At 44.9% G+C, this 18,842-nt stretch overlaps 1 protein-coding gene across 3 annotated transcripts; it reads right to left on the bottom strand.

Annotated features, from left to right (window-relative positions):
* Nucleotides 1–3,448: 3,448 nt before the first annotated feature.
* LOC142759858 (perilipin-3-like) lies at nucleotides 3,449–17,300 on the bottom strand. 3 transcript variants are annotated; one of them, XM_075862530.1, is made up of 8 exons: nucleotides 17,276–17,300; nucleotides 16,989–17,076; nucleotides 11,837–12,035; nucleotides 7,087–7,169; nucleotides 5,445–5,718; nucleotides 4,768–4,967; nucleotides 4,556–4,675; nucleotides 3,449–3,976 (listed from the first exon to the last, which is right to left on the bottom strand). In XM_075862530.1, the coding sequence occupies exons 2-8, from the start codon at nucleotides 17,043–17,045 to the stop codon at nucleotides 3,572–3,574; spliced, it is 1,338 nt and encodes a 445-aa protein (XP_075718645.1). In that variant the 5' UTR covers nucleotides 17,046–17,076; nucleotides 17,276–17,300; the 3' UTR covers nucleotides 3,449–3,571. The 3 variants fall into 3 exon arrangements, with proteins under 3 accessions (XP_075718645.1, XP_075718654.1, XP_075718637.1); XM_075862539.1 differs by having other exon boundaries at nucleotides 11,837–12,032; XM_075862522.1 differs by lacking the exon at nucleotides 17,276–17,300 and adding an exon at nucleotides 16,524–16,685 and having other exon boundaries at nucleotides 16,989–17,077.
* Between the last annotated feature and the right edge of the window lie 1,542 nt (nucleotides 17,301–18,842).

The following is an 18,842-nucleotide window of genomic DNA, read 5'->3' as shown; positions in this document are numbered from 1 at the left end:
GTCTGGGTGACCCCAAACTTTTGAATGGTAGTGTAGCTGTATAAGGTCTTATTGCGGGACAAGTTGTGTTTTTTTATTAGCACCATTTTGGAGTACATAGAGTTTGATTAACTTTTATTGACTTTTTTTGGGGAGTAATAGAAAAAAAACAGAAATTGCCACACTTTTTTGCGTCCTAAATTTATGACGTTTACCGTGTGGTATAAGTAACACAATAACTTTATTCAGTGGGTTGTTGCGATTTTAACGATACCAAATTTGTATCGTTTTTGTATGTTTTACTACTTTTACACCGTGACACAATTTTTTCAAAATTATTTGTATGTGTGTTTCCATATTTGAAGAGCCGTAACGTTTTTATGTTTTCGCCGATGCAATTGTAGGAGGCCTTTTTTTTTGCGGGACGACTTGTAGTTTTTATTGGTACCATTTTGGAGTAGATGCGACTTTTTGATCACATTTTTTTCAGGCAGGATTATCAGAAAGCAGCAATTTTTGCATTGTTTTTTATTTTTGCCGAGCGGGTTAAACAATGTAATAACTTTATAGTTGTGGTCGTTACGGACGCGGCGATACTAAATGTGTAACTTTTTTTTAATAAAGCAGTTTGTAAGGGGAAAAAGTTTTTTTTTATTTTTTTCGCCACTTTTTTACTTATTAACTTTGTTAAACTTTTTGCACCGGTCCCACTAGGGGACTTAACTATGCGATCGTCCGATCGCTATTATAATACACTGCAATACTTACGTATTGTAGTGTATTACTGCCTGTCCGTGTAAAATGGACAAGCATCTGCTAGGCGTCTCAAACTCGGCCGGGTAAGTGGGCCGCATATAGAAAAAATGGGAAGTTGACGGGCCGCATTACTTTCAAATTTGATACAATACAAAATTATTGTTAATCAATTAGTTATTTGAACTACTATAACACTATATTACTATAATAATACCACTAGGATTAAAATTTGAGATATTTCTCCACGTGCTTATTTCAACAATCCAGCTTTCCAGTTTAAGTATCGCTAAATGCAGTCCGGCGGCTCAGTTAGCACACATGTCAAGATGCTGCCACAGTGCCCTCTGCAGATGCTGCCACAGTGCCCTCTGCAGATGCTGCCACAGTGCCCTCTGCAGATGCTGCCACAGTGCCCTCTGCAGATGCTGCCACAGTGCCCTCTGCAGATGCTGCCACAGTGCCCTCTGCAGATGCTGCCACAGTGCCCTCTGCAGATGCTGCCACAGTGCCCTCTGCAGATGCTGCCACAGTGCCCTCTGCAGATGCTGCCACAGTGCCCTCTGCAGATGCTGCCACAGTGCCCTCTGCAGATGCTGCCACAGTGCCCTCTGCAGATGCTGCCACAGTGCCCTCTGCAGATGCTGCCACAGTGCCCTCTGCAGATGCTGCCACAGTGCCCTCTGCAGATGCTGCCACAGTGCCCTCTGCAGATGCTGCCACAGTGCCCTCTGCAGATGCTGCCACAGTGCCCTCTGCAGATGCTGCCACAGTGCCCTCTGCAGATGCTGCCACAGTGCCCTCTGCAGATGCTGCCACAGTGCCCTCTGCAGATGCTGCCACAGTGATGTCAGGGGCTTGCCCAGAGCTGGAGTCCCGGAGCAGAGCCGCTTCTGGCACTCTGCCTGGGATTCTAGCACTGCTCCTGACATCACTGTCCATATATGGACAGAGATGTCAGGGGCAACCCCAAAGCTGGAGTCCCGGGCAGAGCGCTAGTAGGCTCTTCTTGGGACTCCAGCTGTGCTCCTGACATCACTGGGACTCCTGCTCTGGGGAAGCCCCTGACACACTGTTCATATGTGGACAGCGATGTCAGGGAATTACAGAGTCTCGGAGTAGAGCCGATTCTAACGGCTCTGTGTTCCGCGGGCCGCAGATGACAGCCCCAGGGGCCACGTGCTTGAGACCCTTGTGCTAGACCTAGCAGGCATTACTTTATTACGGACGTTAATGTGGTCGTGCGAACCCAGCCTAAGGGGTGCAGTTTTTAAAATTGGCTGATTTATGGAGACATATAGAAAGGCCCTCAAAACCAATTCAGAACTGAACTGGTCCCTGGAAAAATATAGCCTTTGGAAAGTCTTGAAAATGAGAAATTGCTGCTAAAGTTCTAACCCTAGAGAAATGGCTTGCATGTTTTTTTTAATCTAAGAAGGAATATGGGAAACGTTAACTTGTAACTATTTTGTGCTATTACTATCTATTTTACAAGCAGACATTTAAATTTAGAAAAATGCTAATTTTTTGCAAACTATCTAAATGTATTTATTTTTTAACAAATAAATATTGAATTAACTGCATTTTTCCACTAACCAAGCACAATGTGCTGTGAGAGGACTCAGAATCTTAGATAGGTGAAATCATTCCAAAGTTACCACATTACTTTGCCAGATAAAAAAAAAAATAAAGTTAAATAAAAAGTCCACAAGGCCAAAACAGGCTGTGTCCTAAAGGGGTTAATTCCAGAGAATAGTAATGTTAATGCTACATCATACAAAGCCATTAGACCATTGTATGCTTCCACCTTCGTAGCAGCAGTCTGGTGAAGAACCTTACCATTACTGCATATCAAAAGTGTAAGCACGTTGCAAGGTGTCTTATATAAAATATTCACTTTGCTGAGATCGGGGAATAGAAATTCTATGGACTGATTAAATACATTACTCTGAGGCCGGATTTACACGAGAATGTGCGTTTTGCACGCGCAAAAGGTACTGCACAACGCCGTGTGTCGTCACCATATGATGCGTGGCTGCATGATTTTTGCGCAGCCGCCATTATGACAGTTTGTAAACAGAAAATCATGTGGTGCTTCGGTTTTTCACACTTTACTGCTCTTGTGCGAATCACACGGAAGTGCTTCCGTGTGATTTTCACACACCCATTGACTTCAATGGGTGCGTGATGCATGAGAAACACAAATATAGGACATGTTGTGAATGTTACGCAGCGGATACCAGCTGCATGTAATAAAAAAAAAAACAAAGAAAAAAAAAAAAAGTCTGCACAGCCCCATAGACTAACATAGGTCCGTGCGAGGCACGTGACAACCACGCGCGTTTCACTGATGTATAGCACGTTCGTCTAAGCCCCGAGTGTTAGGGTACCATCACAGCAATTCCTGTGGCTCAGCCACAATATGCAAGGCCAAGAGACAGTTTACTGTGGTTTTACAGCTGGTACTGGTGTAGCACATCGTTCACCTGTACTCTACAGAAGCCATTTTTCTGCATACACCCATTAATGTATACCAAAATACTATTTAAGCTCTAACAATTAAAAACCACAACTGTACTATCCAAATGTGGTGTGAACGGAACCATTCAGAAAGGCTGTGTGAGGAGTTTAGTTACTAGCCCAATGGTAGTGTAAGCCCTACCTGCAGAAGAAGCCTGGTCAGTTACACTAGAAGAAACTACAGACAAATCCAAAGTGACTGCAAAGTAAATTTTATAAATTGGTATAACAGTACAAGAACAATGTGGAGTCGATACCCAAGCACTAGTTCTAAAGCAGAGCGATCAGCCAAACTGTAGAAGCCTCACAAAGACAAGTCCTACCTCAGACCAAGATTAAGTGCATATATTTGGGGCAACAGATTACTTATTGCCGCCTCAGGTTCTTCAGGCGTTTCTGGATGTTCAACCAGCTGAGGGGCAAAAGGGCCTACCAGCCACGTCAAGGGAGTATTTGCCACCACATAGCTTAAAAGCTCATTCACGTGGTCATGGACTTTTGTGGCTCGTTCTCTGCTTTGTGTCAGAATTCCTGCAGAAATATCTCCAAGTGAGTGAGCAGAGGAGAAGGAAGCATGAAGGTCCTGAGCAGTTTGCCGGAGTTGTTGCATTCGGTCCTGTATGTTGGCTGGAAGACCCTGTGCCCCGGAGACTAGACTAAAGCAAGTAGTTTGTATTTGCTTGGTCAGCATACGGGTCATGGATAACACTCGAGAATCCAAAGGCTGCAAAAAATAAATAAATTGTCACCATGTCTTGTAGGCAAACTTTGCATAGATCAGTAGTACATGCGAATATAAGACTACGTAATGTATCTACGTAATTATCTCTCCACTTACTAGGCTCCTCTCATCACTCACAATATACTGCTTTTACCATCTCCTCAAGACAAGATGGACTATCAGCTCATTGGAGGATCATGTTGCCCATAGAGGGAGAAGATGGAGCAGGGTGAGAGCCAGAGGAACATATGTGGCTGCAGCTTCTGGCAAGTACTACCCAACCCATTGCTGGATTCACAGCCACACACGTCCTCCATGTTTATGTTGCTGCAGTTTGAGGGTGTTCTGTAACCTGCTCCCCAATGTATGACAGACGTGATCGCTAGGCTCCATCCACTAGCTCAGCCAAAACATGATAAGCATGTGTCTTACCCATTGAATGCAATGGGGCGGGGGGGGGGGGGGGGGGTAAAAACCTGCAACAAATAGCAAACTGCCATTTTACCACGAAACAAATCATGGAAAAATCAAAAAAATAAATCATATACATATTCCACACTGTTCAACCTTCAAATTTATCACCTGTTCAGGTTCAGTCTCCCCATCTTCAGATGTGGTTCCCGATTGCTTGAGACTCCATTCCAGCCACAGCTGGTGCAGTTTCTCTTGGCCACCATGAACGCTCTGCTTGACTGTTTCCATCTTTGCAACAAAAAAAATATATGATATAAATCTCTTTAGAAACTACAGTAGAACAACATTTAGATTTTTCTTCTAACAATACAGAATCCTACCAGGTCAATAGTTTGGTGAAGCTGTGCTAGAGTTGCCACAGTGGTGATCTGGGCACTCCTCACCTTGCCCAGAGAATGCTGGTATGCTCGATGACGCAGACGAGAAGACAAAGAACCCAAACGAACATAGTAACTCTGCTGTTCCCTTTGTTGTTGAAGTGGAGTTACTTCAAATCCCTCTACAGTGGAGGCAAGTTGAGCTGTGGATAAATCATTCAATAGTCAGGACCTCGTGTAAAATAGGAGACTTTCCCATAGAAACAACTGTACAATGTGACGAGAGGGAGAGCGGCAATCTAATTCATTAGCATGGGCTACTGATACTTTCCATAGCCTTAGTCTTGATGGTGGTGGTTTATATCGCATTGTTAGAAGTACAGCTGCCTGGAGCAGACATGTTTGTAATGCTTGGTTTTCTGGGTTGAGGTGACATGTTAGTTACAGAATAGAGGTCAGCGTACAATGTTAGTGAGCATTATGCAGCTTCTTATGTAGAACTTACTCCACATTTGAAAACTGCAACAAACATTACAGGATGGGGAGAAAAAAATATATATAATTCTCAAACTAGTCCCTGATTTCCCTGCTAACAAAGATACTGCATACAAACATTACACTGCAAGCAAATAACAGAAATGGGACAAGTACGTTACATGGGAAAACCTCCAGTTACTCACACAGCTCTTCATCTGTCATAGGAAGGTAGTGATCGGCCCACTCCTCAGACTTCCCCAAGACTGTATCCAGGCTGCTGGTTACAAACTGCCCTACATGCGTGTCCATCACTGATGAGACTACAGACCGAGTCACGTCCATGCTTCCCTGTACTGCACCAGCTGCCATGCCCATTATACCAGACACTGCACTTGTGACAGTGTCACGGGCACCAGTCACTGTACCAACTACAGTATCACGAGCTCCAGTCACCAGCTCCTTTGTGTCAGACACAACCTGAACAAAGACAAAAAGTCTCATTTAGCATATCCAGACCACTGTTGCTGAAGTTTTGATGTCGAGCGCATTGCAAGTTTAGCACTTTCTTATTGCGGCTCTGAAACCTAGATATCTCGTGCGTAAACTAGATAATAAAATGTTACTCAGCTTAACCAGCCCCCCCCCCACTAAAGGCTATGTTTACACTTTGTTGCATTTCACATTTTTTTGGTTTTTGATTGATAAACTACTTGAGGCGCATGAGTTTCTGAAAAACAGCCACAGTAAGACAAAACAAGTGTGAACCCAGCCTAACTGACTAGTCTCCAAATAGGTCTGCTAATAGAGCGGTCATTGATAAATGCTTTTGTAATTACAGGAAGAGCACAAGAAGCAGTCACTGGATTGCTCACAGCATTTAAGGGGTTAAACAGGCAGAGCGATCACTGTTCCTGACAGTTAGTCCCAGGTATCAGCTGTAATGCACAGCTGACACCCGCTGTATCCAGAACAGGCCCCACAGGTGAGCTCACCCCATACATCACCCCCGCACCACGACGTGCTATTACGTCGTATTGCAGAAACATGTTAAGAACCATGCAGGAAAACAGGCCACTATAAGGCCAATTCACACATGGCAGTTTTGCCAAATCCAGGAGTTATTTCTAAGTCTATTGTGGAAAAAAAAAAAAAAAAGTTAAACAATTTGGATAGTTTTTACAATGCAGTTGTAAAAATGCTGCTGCACATAAGGCACCAAATAGTGGTAAAAGAAAATGCAGTTCTGACCGCAGTGTCAATGGACCCTAAAGGGGCTGAGATTTAGCATCACATGCCACTACTGTGGAAACCGAAAAAAACCAAGAACTTGACTTGTGGCATTTAATTCCGGAGCATGTGCATTTATGCTGATTTTACGTTGCAGGTTCTCCCTATTGAATTCAATAAGGATGAAAAACCTGTGACAGAAACGCCATGCCAGAAGAATAAAACTTAGCCAGAACACCCACTTTCCGGCAGTCCGGCCTCCTGGGATGACGTTGCATCCCAATTGAATGCAGATTACAGGCTGAAGCGTCACATGGCCTGTAACATCATCCAGGGAGGCTGGAGCGGACGTCGGGACAGACGGGGTAAGCATGAAAGGCTCTTCTGTAGCAGAATGTCCATCCAAAAAAAAAAAAAAAAAAAAGAAGAGCTTTGTCCTAACCACCTGAAAACCCCAGAGCTGTGTAGATAGTGCCTACATAGATAGCACCAGTGTGCCCTGTTAGTGCCCATATAATGCCACAGTGAGCAAGTGCAAGAGTCCGTTTTCTGCAGTTACTTTGTAACAGAAAACCTATAACCCTGAGGGCATAAGAGAATTGAGCAGTTCGCACTTACCTTCTCAGTTGGCTGGTGAAGTATAGGCAGTGTTGATTCCAGTTTGTCTAAACCTTTGCAGGCAAGTTCATTAGCAGTTGCAACTAAGAAGAAAGGCAGAGGTTTTGGCTTTATTTTTATTAATGGGGTTCTTGGAGTGGAGGTGATGTCCGATTGGACAATCCCATATCCTTACGGGGAGAAAAATAAAAAAGCAGACCAGGGTGTTCTGCTGCCGGGATGCCACTAATGGGGACATTAAGCATTACATGGTTTCCATTGAAATTCATCAGCTGTCAGTGTAAAGCAGAGGCATGCCAGGTCCACCAAAGATCCGAGGGTGCTGTCCACTCCAACTAAGACACACGGCTGTAAGACTGGGTAATACCAAGAGACAGCTTTTGTTTAACGTGGATCAAAGAAATTGGTCTATGGTTTGTGGATACTGCCACCAGCTATAGGGGCAGACTATCGGTTCAACCTCTTTCAGGGGGTAATGATTGGGAATCTGCCCTGATCCTTACTTTCCAGGAGATAAGTGGGAGATGGACACACACACTATTTTTATGGGGCAGGGAGATTGTTTGGCCAACAGCTGTTGTCTGACACTGCACAATCTACTTAAAGTGGTATTACCATCAGTTTTTCCCTGCACAGTAGTGCCCTAGCAACCCAGAAGGTAGGGAAAGTGTAGAAGGAGATGCAGTTCTAAATCAGTGCTGCAGCCCCTTCATTCTCAGGATCAGTGGGGCCCCCAGAGGTCAGCCACCATAATCAAGTAGTGGCATATCCTAGCGATATGCCATAACTTTAAAAGATAGGAATAGCCCTCTAACTTTCAGGCTGCAATAGTCATTCCTTTCTTAGACCCCCTGACATTGTTTCCAACCGGATCCTAGTTTGAGACTTTTCCCACGTGAATATATCTCTCCCAGTAACATGCTGGATGAGTACTGTGACTCCAGGATGGTGCTATCTTTACTAGTTCTCATGCAAAGGCACTGCTACCACTTCTACAGCCCTTTTCTATCCTGGCACTGAAGCGAGTCCCTGCCCCACTCTCCCTGCATGGTTGAGGGTTCTCTCCAGTTTATTTACACAGCCCGATTCCCCCTCCCTATATTCACTGACAGCCTGTGTAATCCGCACTCCCTGAACACTGAGGCCTTCCTCCCTCACTATGATCTACCACGTACATTCTCCTACCCGCTTCTCTTCAAGAGTTTACATGTCAGTCAAAATAAGCTTTGACTGACGGGGGGCGGGGTTTGGGGTCAGAGGAGAGACCCAACAGTCAGGAGTAGTTATGCCAGAATTTGCAGGACAACCAGCTAGGTGAAAGTGTTACTCTACAGCAGCACAACGGTAGGACAATTTCAATAGAGGCCATTAGCGTTGCTTAATTTTACATATATATTTTCCAATATGTAAGAGTGCACACCTTAAATAAACGCTGTATTGGTGCTATAGAGTGTCGGGCTGGAAAACCCACACTAAAGATCCAAAAAATAACCTAGAAGCACTCCAATGATCCGAGAGTAATTTTTTCAAAATGATTTTATTATGTATAATTCATAAGCGATTATATCTGGACGTTTCGACCTAGCCTAGGTCTTTATCACAATCGCTATAAATGGAGAAATTAAATTAATGTAACATATACAGCATGTGTAGTAACATAAAATATAATGAATAACTGAAGTATCTAAAGTAATACAAAATATATATGCAGATATATGAAATGTACAAAACGGACAATGTCAACAGAAACATACATATCGATCAATAATTTATCGTATAGAGTTGAAGCAATATTGCAATTTAACAACCGTAAGTATTGTGAAAATATTTATGTCATTCTAAGTAAAGATACATATGAAATGCAGTATATTAATACTATCGCATGGAAATAAAGATTAAGAATGCAATGGGACAATCACATAAGTAATGTAGATAACAAGATATTCAAGACGACGCTATAGCAGGCATGTTCATGATGGTAAGTATTCAAAAAACGATAATATCGATTGGGGGTGCAACTATGATGTCCCCTCCGACCATACCATAAAATACCAGTAATAATATATTGTGCACAGAATAGAGTAAAATGAAGGAAGAACAGAAGATGCCATGAAGTTAAATCTGAAAAGTGAGCATACCTGATTGTAGTTTAGATATAGTATGAAACGGCGTCTACCAGACGCTCTGCAGATTATAGTCTGATTAGTATCCCCGAAGAGCTGTTTAAATAAAGCGCAACACCACCGGATATCCGGTGTGTGGAACGCACACGGCATCTAGCGCAAGCGCACTATACACAGCAACGCTGTGTGCTTGGAACGCAAGCGAAATCCAGGATGTCAATATGGGCATGAGGTGACGCTGAGATAACCTAGCTATTATGGTGAGTAACTTTCTCAATTCTAGGGGAAAGAAATAGTCCTTAAACCTACAATGAGTATGATCTGACTATGTAATAGTGTTTGGAATAAAAGAATGAGCCATATAATAAAAAAATAATGTAAATGAACTAAAATGTAATTGTGAAGTGCCGATAATGGGAATAAGGAAAAAGCAATGAATAATATAACAGTGGATTATATGGATAAACTAGTATAACCAGTGTATATATCAGAGAAAGGAAAGAAGATGAAAATGAAGGAAGCGTCTTAGTATAAAAAAAAATCATATAAATGAATAATACGAAAAGGAAAGTAAGAAAAGTGAACCGGTTTTATGGTACCTGTATCTGGTCATCTACTCGATCTCAAAATTCTGTGCACAATATATTATTACTGGTATTTTATGGTATGGTCGGAGGGGACATCATAGTTGCACCCCCAATCGATATTATCGTTTTTTGAATACTTACCATCATGAACATGCCTGCTATAGCGTCGTCTTGAATATCTTGTTATCTACATTACTTATGTGATTGTCCCATTGCATTCTTAATCTTTATTTCCATGCGATAGTATTAACCCCTTAATGACCGGGCCATTTTGCACGTTAATGACCAAGGATTATTTTTTGTTTTTTCACGGTCGCATTCCAAGAGTCGTAACTTTTTTTTTATTCCGTCAACATAGCCGTATAAGGGCTTGTTTTTTGCGGGACAAGTTGTATTTTGTAATTGTACCATTTTTAGATGCTTATAACATATTGATTAACTTTTATTAACTTTATTTTAGGAGAGAATTGAAAATAAGCAGCTATTCCAGCATTAATTTTCACGTTATAAATTTACGCCGTTTACTATGCAGCAGAAATAACATGTTAACTTTATTCTATGGGTCGGCACGATTACGGGGATACCAAATATGTAAAGGTTTTATATGTTTTTTCTACGTTTGCACAATAAAAACCCTTTTAGAAAAAAAATTACTTGTTTTTGCATCGCCGCATTCCAAGAGCCGTCATTTTTTTATTTTTCCGTCGATGTGGCCGTATGTGGGCTTGATTTTTGCGGGCAATGTGTAGTTTTCATTAGTACAATTTTGGGGTACATAGGACTTAGATTAACTTTTATTTTATTTTTTATGGAGGGAATGGAAGAAAAGAAAGAATTTTGACGTTTTTAGCGTTTTCTTTGGACGCCGTTCATCCGGCGGTTTAATTAATATGTTAATTTTATTGGTCAAGTTGTTACGATCGCTGGGATACCATATATGTGTAGGTGTGATTTGTTTTGACCGTTTTACTAAATAAAACCACTTTTTGGGCCAAAAAAGTAGTTTTATTTGACTTTGACTGTAATTTATTTTTTTTTTTCACAAACTTTATTTAACTGTTTTACATTTTTTTTTTAGTCCCACCAGGGGACTTCACTATGCGATGTGCCGATCGCATATATAATGCTTTGTATACTAAAGCATTATTGCCTGTCAGTGTAAATCGCCTAACAGGCAGATGCTGAAGACAGACCTGGGGGTCTTTGTTAGACCCCCGGCTGTCATGGAAACCCGACGGCGACCCGCGATTTCTTTGCGGGGGCGCCGATCGGGTGACAGAGGGAGCTCCCTCCCTCTGTCAAACACATTAGATGACGCTGTCTCTATTGACAGCGGCATTTAATGGGTTAAACTGCCAGAATCGGAGCGCGCTTCGATTCCGGCAGTTGCAGCAGGAGCCAGGCTGTGTATAACAGCCGTGCTCCTGCCGCTGATCGCGTGGGTACAGTGGCAGTACCCGCGCCATCACAGGACGGATATATCCGTCCTCCTGCGTTAAGGAGTTAATATACTGCATTTCATATGTATCTTTACTTAGAATGACAAATATTTTCACAATACTTACGGTTGTTAAATTGCAATATTGCTTCAACTCTATACGATGAATTATTGATCGATATGTATGTTTTTATTGACATTGTCCGTTTTGTACATTTCATATCATATCTGCATATATATTTTGTATTACTTTAGATACTTTATTCAGTTATTCATTATATTTTATTATGTTACTACACATGCTGTATATGTTACATTAATTTAATTTCTCCATTTATAGCGATTGTGATAAAGACCTAGGCTAGGTCGAAACGTCCAGATATAATCGCTTATGAATTATACATAATAAAATCATTTTGAAAAAATTACTCTCAAGGATCATTGGAGTGCTTCTAGGTTATTTTTTGGATCTTTAATTTTACATATAGGTAGCACTTTTTAAAAAAAAAAATTTAAAGTGCAAAGGGTGTTAATAGCCCATAAGACCAGGCACACGCTTAACAGGAGGGGAAAAATAAAAAGGTTTTGTTAAATATACTCACTTTGCGGCTCCAGTCGGCTTAGAAGAGGCTTTGATCCAGTTACTGCAGCATCAGTTAAGGTCTTTGCTCCTTTCTCAGCAACATCACCAACGTCGCGGATGTACGGGTGACTATCCTTAGTAGAATTGTAGGCCGCACTCACCACACTGCATGCAGAGCTGACAAGAGGTAGATGTGTAACACGTCCCACCACATTCTGCTGTAGACAAGTAGATCGTGAACACTTCTGACTAAAGGGGAAACAACCATTCCCTAGAACGCATCTCACTTATTTTATTAGAGGGAATGGCCACTGCAGACGACCCCACTTGTTAGAAGGGTCCTTGACAATAAGCTGATCATAGAATGTCCACGTGTGGGCACCCCCAGAAATACAGTAATCTCTGGGCAAACTTTAAAGTGTTACATTTCCCTGCAGTGCCAGAGGGAAAATTAAAAAGGTGTTTTCCAGCCCCTGAAAATTGATGGCCTATCCTCAAGATAGGCCATCAATAGCTGATGGGTCAGGGTCCGACTATCGGGACCCCCGCCAATCAGATGTTTTGAAGGGGCCACAGCACTCATACAAGCGCTGCTTCCCCTTCATTTCCTTACTTGCTCACACTATGAATCACTGACACCGCAGCCGTTCACAGTATTGCATTCCCACATTGAACAGGCCGCAATACCTGGGCATGGCCGGCCTTAGCTATGTTCAACCAGTGCGGTTGCACAGGTCGCCACACGGCAAGAGGGGCGCCAGCGGGTGTGTGTATCCCCGCGCCGTTGCAACTACCAGCGGGGATACACACTAATCGCAGTCGCACCCGGGCGCTTCTTCACTTAGTGGCTACCGCTGTAGCAGCCATAGCGGCTGCTAGCGGTGACACCGGGCATAAGGGCGGTGGCGCCGCTAGCAGCTGCTGTGGCTGCTATAGCGGTAGCGACGGCACTATGGCAGAGCAGGGAGATATCTCCCTGCTCTGCTGTCTACTAGCGCCACTGTAGCTCCCTTCAGCTACAGCGGCGCTAGTAGACAGCAGAGCAGGGAGATACCTCCCTTACTCGGCTATAGTGCCCCCCTGTAGATATCAACCCCCCCCCCCCCCCCCTTCCAGGATAGCGCCACAGTAGCTCCCTGAAGGAGCAGAATCTGTGTGGCCAGGGATTCCGGTCCTGGAGTGCTGCTTGATGCCTCTGTCCATATATGGACAGTGACATCAGGGAAAACTCCTGAAGCAGAATCCCCGGTTACAGCATTGGAGACTATGATCGGGGATTCCATTCCAGGAGAAGCCAATGACGTCATGGACACAGACGTCAGGAGCTTCTCCTGGAGTGGAATAGACTGTCATAGCGTCTGCAACGCTGTGACCAGGGATTCCGCTTCAGGAGTTTTCCCTGATGTCACTGTCCATATATGGACAGAGGCATCAAGCAGCGCTCCAGGAGCGGAATCCCCTGCCACACAGGGATTCCGCTCCTTCAGGGAGCTACAGTGGCGCTATCTATACTGGAAGGGGGGGTTGCTATCTACAGGGGGGCTGTGGGCTGTGTGGCACTACCTACAAAGGACAACTGTGCAGGAGCACACAAAATACCCAGCTTTCCCGGGTATAAAAAAAAAAAAGTGTGGAAATAAACTAAGATATAACTTTTATTTAATCTAGCTAAAAGGATTAATCCTTTACTCAGACTAAATAAATTATAATTTAGTTTATTTCCACACATTTATTTGATAGCTTGGAAAGCTGGGTATTGTGTGCTCCTGCACAGTTGTCCTTTTTTGAATGTATTGCCTGCCAGCTAGCGGTCATTTTGTAGTCGTTGCACTACCTACAAGGGGGCTGTGGGCAGTGTGGCGCTACCCACCAGGGGGCTGTGCGGCACTACCCACCAGGGGGCATCTGAGTGGGGGGCTGATGGTCATTTTGCTGTGAGTGGGGGGCTGATGGTCATTTTGCTGTGAGTGGGGGGCTGATGGTCATTTTGCTGTGAGTGGGGGGGCTGATGGTCATTTTGCTGTGAGTGGGGGGGCTGATGGTCATTTTGCTGTGAGTGGGGGGCTGATGGTCATTTTGCTGTGAGTGGGGGGCTGATGGTCATTTTGCTGTGAGTGGGGGGCTGATGGTCATTTTGCTGTGAGTGGGGGGCTGATGGTCATTTTGCTGTGAGTGGGGGGCTGATGGTCATTTTGCTGTGAGTGGGGGGCTGATGGTCATTTTGCTGTGAGTGGGGGGCTGATGGTCATTTTGCTGTGAGTGGGGGGCTGATGGTCATTTTGCTGTGAGTGGGGGGCTGATGGTCATTTTGCTGTGAGTGGGGGGCTGATGGTCATTTTGCTGTGAGTGGGGGGCTGATGGTCATTTTGCTGTGAGTGGGGGGCTGATGGTCATTTTGCTGTGAGTGGGGGGCTGATGGTCATTTTGCTGTGAGTGGGGGGCTGATGGTCATTTTGCTGTGAGTGGGGGGCTGATGGTCATTTTGCTGTGAGTGGGGGGCTGATGGTCATTTTGCTGTGAGTGGGGGGCTGATGGTCATTTTGCTGTGAGTGGGGGGCTGATGGTCATTTTGCTGTGAGTGGGGGGCTGATGGTCATTTTGCTGTGAGTGGGGGGCTGATGGTCATTTTGCTGTGAGTGGGGGGCTGATGGTCATTTTGCTGTGAGTGGGGGGCTGATGGTCATTTTGCTGTGAGTGGGGGGCTGATGGTCATTTTGCTGTGAGTGGGGGGCTGATGGTCATTTTGCTGTGAGTGGGGGGCTGATGGTCATTTTGCTGTGAGTGGGGGGCTGATGGTCATTTTGCTGTGAGTGGGGGGCTGATGGTCATTTTGCTGTGAGTGGGGGGCTGATGGTCATTTTGCTGTGAGTGGGGGGCTGATGGTCATTTTGCTGTGAGTGGGGGGCTGATGGTCATTTTGCTGTGAGTGGGGGGCTGATGGTCATTTTGCTGTGAGTGGGGGGCTGATGGTCATTTTGCTGTGAGTGGGGGGCTGATGGTCATTTTGCTGTGAGTGGGGGGCTGATGGTCATTTTGCTGTGAGTGGGGGGCTGATGGTCATTTTGCTGTGAGTGGGGGGCTGATGGTCATTTTGCTGTGAGTGGGGGGCTGATGGTCATTTTGCTGTGAGTGGGGGGCTGATGGTCATTTTGCTGTGAGTGGGGGGCTGATGGTCATTTTGCTGTGAGTGGGGGGCTGATGGTCATTTTGCTGTGAGTGGGGGGCTGATGGTCATTTTGCTGTGAGTGGGGGGCTGATGGTCATTTTGCTGTGAGTGGGGGGCTGATGGTCATTTTGCTGTGAGTGGGGGGCTGATGGTCATTTTGCTGTGAGTGGGGGGCTGATGGTCATTTTGCTGTGAGTGGGGGGCTGATGGTCATTTTGCTGTGAGTGGGGGGCTGATGGTCATTTTGCTGTGAGTGGGGGGCTGATGGTCATTTTGCTGTGAGTGGGGGGCTGATGGTCATTTTGCTGTGAGTGGGGGGCTGATGGTCATTTTGCTGTGAGTGGGGGGCTGATGGTCATTTTGCTGTGAGTGGGGGGCTGATTGTCTACAAGTGGTTTCCACCTCTGACCTCCAATTGAAATTAATAGGAAGATACCTGCGGCGCTCGTTTGGAGCTTTTTTTCCTGCGTCTTTTGCATTCGCTTCAACAGCTTAAGAAAAAACACAAAAAAAAAAAAAGTCACACAACGCTGTCAGTTGCTGAAGGAATTTTGAGGCAGATTTTTTTTTGCCTTACAAAAAACGTGTGAACATGCCCTACGAGTGGAGTGCTTGTCCTTAGCAGTTTTCGGTCTTTCTCAAAACCATTTTTGGTAGGGGGGCCCCTGAGGAAATTTTGTTTTTCCAGTGCTGCCTCGAGTCCGAAAAGGTTGGGAAACTCTGTACTAGGGTACCGTCATGGAGCAGCTCAGTTCATCGTGGGAACGGGGCATAGGGGAGTACAATTTGTTTTTGTTTGGAGGCACTGTCTACAAGGGGGAAGTGGGGGACTGTATGGCACGATCTACAAGGGGGAGGTGGGGGACTGTATGGCACTGTCTACAAGGGGGAGGTGGGGGACTGTATGGCACTGTCTACAAGGAGGCTGTATGGCAAAATCTACAGGGGGCACTATACTGTGTGGGGGCCACTAAGCGGACATTATACTGTGTATGGGTACTACAGGTGGCATAATACGAGGACAAAATACTGTGTCCTTGAAGGGGTTGTAATATATTATATTATACAGTATGGGGGCACTAATTTTTTTATGGGGCATTTTTTTTTTTTTTAATGATGGGGTGCAGCACCGAAAGATCATTTCACACAGGGCGCCATCTATCCTAGGGCCGGCCCTGTACCTGGGTATCACCGCTACATCCGTGTCAACAATTCAATGAGTAACTAGAAATGAAGGGGAAACAGCGCTCGTACGACCCCAACCTATCAGCTATTGATGGCCTATCCTGAGGATAGGCTATCAATTTTTAGGGTCTGGGAAGCACCTTTAAGCATTATACAGCATCTATCAGTGGGTCGTCTAATGCAGAACCCAGAGCAAGAGACCCCTAGACCACTCTGGCCAAGAGATGAGGATTCTGAACAGAGGACACAGATCACCCCAATATCTGGAAAGGGACCTAAACTGGACAGTCCTTAACCGTAACCAGAGAGTTATATTAAAACAGGGGTCTTAATAGCTGCAAGAGGGGCATCTCACCAACACTTGTTGCCAATGGATCTTCATGCCCTGAGGGGGGGGGGGCAGTTCATGCCAAGAGATACTGGAATGTGGAGTCTTGCAGTGACACATAGAGGACCCCTCTCCTCAGATCAGTTTCAGTAAGTAATTTCATTCCCCCAGAAGATTTTCTTTGAACTCCTGGAGGTGGATGAATAAGTTATAAACTGGGTGGTCTCATTCCCCTTGCCAATAGGGTGTGTGTAAAATCACTGCCCCACCGACAAGGTGAACAGCAGCTGCCACATTAGCCACATTTCCAGACGGAATAAGAAGGCAGAGCACGATTCAGAGTAACCGGTTCTCCATCAATGACCTAATGTACACACCACAGTCTTACATAGCCCTAAGACGCAAAGGGCACGCGGTTATCGGCACAGAACAGATCGCTAGTAGCTGCCAGCGGAGATAATAGAACGTCAAAGTCCAGTCACCACATGTCACCTGTTGCTCGGGAGTCTCATCCACCTGGGCAGAGGGTTCCGTTCCGTTTGTTGACATGATGCCAGGAGATTTGCAGCTGGTATTTAACCTGAGGACAGAGAGCAAGAACACGCAGAAAGTGAACGCAAGACATCAGACAAAGCAGAGGCGCCGCTACACAGAAAACCGAACACAACGGTATATCCACCGCCATGACAGAGACACGGGAAAAACCTTCTCCATCCAGAGGCAACAAACTTAGCGCCCGCACAGGTGACCCCGTGCCCCTCAGCCCGCCCTTCACTCACCGAACAAGTGGTCCGCCTCAGGGCGCTTCACCTCCCTGCACTTGGCCGCTATTTAAAGAGGCGGTGACGTCGCGCCAGCCCCATGAGGGCGGGGTTATCAGGGGGACGGACTGGGCAAACTACCACGTGCTCGGCTATGGAAAGTTTCTGTCGTGAATATTTGGGAAGATTTATAAAATGTAGTTCAAGGAAAAAACTGGGCAGTTTCTGCCAATCAGGTCGCACCTTATACATTTCACCTATGAGAACTGGGATTGGATTGGTTACTATTAGCAACTACTCCACTTTAGCACCAGTTTTTATGTTACAGTTTGTCTATGACCTCCAGTCATGTTCTCCACATGAGCCCTATTTACACCAACAGATTCCACCGCACGATAATCGCTTACTGTGAATAGGTGTAGCGACAAAAGACTAGCGATAGAACGCTCCTTGAGCGTACAAATAATCGTTTATACGCACAGAAAAATAATTGTTGGTCGTTCTGACATTGTGGTTTATAAACATGAATCGTTTATTGATAGCAGATGTGTGACAGTGTTAAATAGGCGACCAAACGATACATATTAATATATATTGAGATGATAAACTGTGTAAATACGTGTCCGTAATCGCTATATGATCGCTTACAGCAATCGTATCAAAAGTCGCTAATGCGAATATCTGCACGTGTAAATGAACCTTAAGGCTTTGTTTACACAGCATTTTGTTGGCGCTAATTTTGTTGGAATCAGCGCCAAAAACTGTCCCAAATCTCCCTTCATTGATTTTAATGGAAGGTAGAGGTGTTTTTTTCAGAGCAGTTTTTGTCCGCTTGCAAAGAAAAAAGCGTCATGCCCTATTTTGGAGGAGTTTCCGCTTCTAAACCTGCATTGAAATCAATGGGAGGCAGGAAAAAAACACGCCATACGTTTGGAGCGGTACATTTGCTAAATTAAAAAAACACGTCAAATAATTTTTTTTCTCCCTGACTAAAGAACGCAGTGTGAACATACCCTTATGCTCCCTTCTGATTTCACGGTAGAAGCAGCAAAGAAAAAACAAAAAAAAACGGAAAATGACTGATCGGTCTAAATATACCCTAAGGGTACGTCCGCACGTGGAAATGTGTTACATGTGGACTGCTCTGAAGGAGTGAAATCCGCGGTGAAAATCGGACACATTTCCGCAACATAAGGGCTGATTCAGACGGCCGTGGCGTTTTTGCGCACGCAAAACACGCAGCGTTTTGCCTGCGCAAAAGCCACTTACGTGCTCCGTGAGGCAGCATCATATGATGCGCGGCTGCGTGATTTTCACGCAGCCGCCATCATTATGACACGCCATTCGGATGTTTGTAAACAGAAAAGCACGTGGTGCTTTTCTGTTTACATTTATCCTTTTGACAGCAGGTGCGCGAAACAGGCAGTTCGCACGGAAGTGCTTCCGTGCGACCTGCGTGGTTTTCACGCACCCATTGACTTCAATGGGTGCGTGATGCGCAAAATACGCGGAGATATTGACCGTGTCGCGCTTTTTGCGCAGCAGACAAACGCTGCGCAAAAAGCACGGACTGTCTGTACTGCCC

Source organism: Rhinoderma darwinii, chromosome 1 (assembly GCF_050947455.1).
Source record: "Rhinoderma darwinii isolate aRhiDar2 chromosome 1, aRhiDar2.hap1, whole genome shotgun sequence".
Lineage (NCBI taxonomy): Eukaryota > Metazoa > Chordata > Amphibia > Anura > Rhinodermatidae > Rhinoderma > Rhinoderma darwinii.
This window is presented reverse-complemented; position numbering and strand designations above follow the sequence as displayed.

Bases quoted from the DNA above. Each gene is read 5' to 3' on its own strand.
- LOC142759858 (XM_075862522.1), bottom strand. From the start codon at position 16,616: ATGTGTCACTGCAAGACTCCACATTCCAGTATCTCTTGGCATGAACTG. The intron at 5,719-7,086 runs GTAAGTGCGAAC...GTCTTTGTTCAG, and splicing joins TTCACCAGCCAACTGAGAAG to GTTGTGTCTGACACAAAGGA. The intron at 3,977-4,555 runs GTGATAAATTTG...TATTTTTTGCAG, and splicing joins GGGAGACTGAACCTGAACAG to CCTTTGGATTCTCGAGTGTT.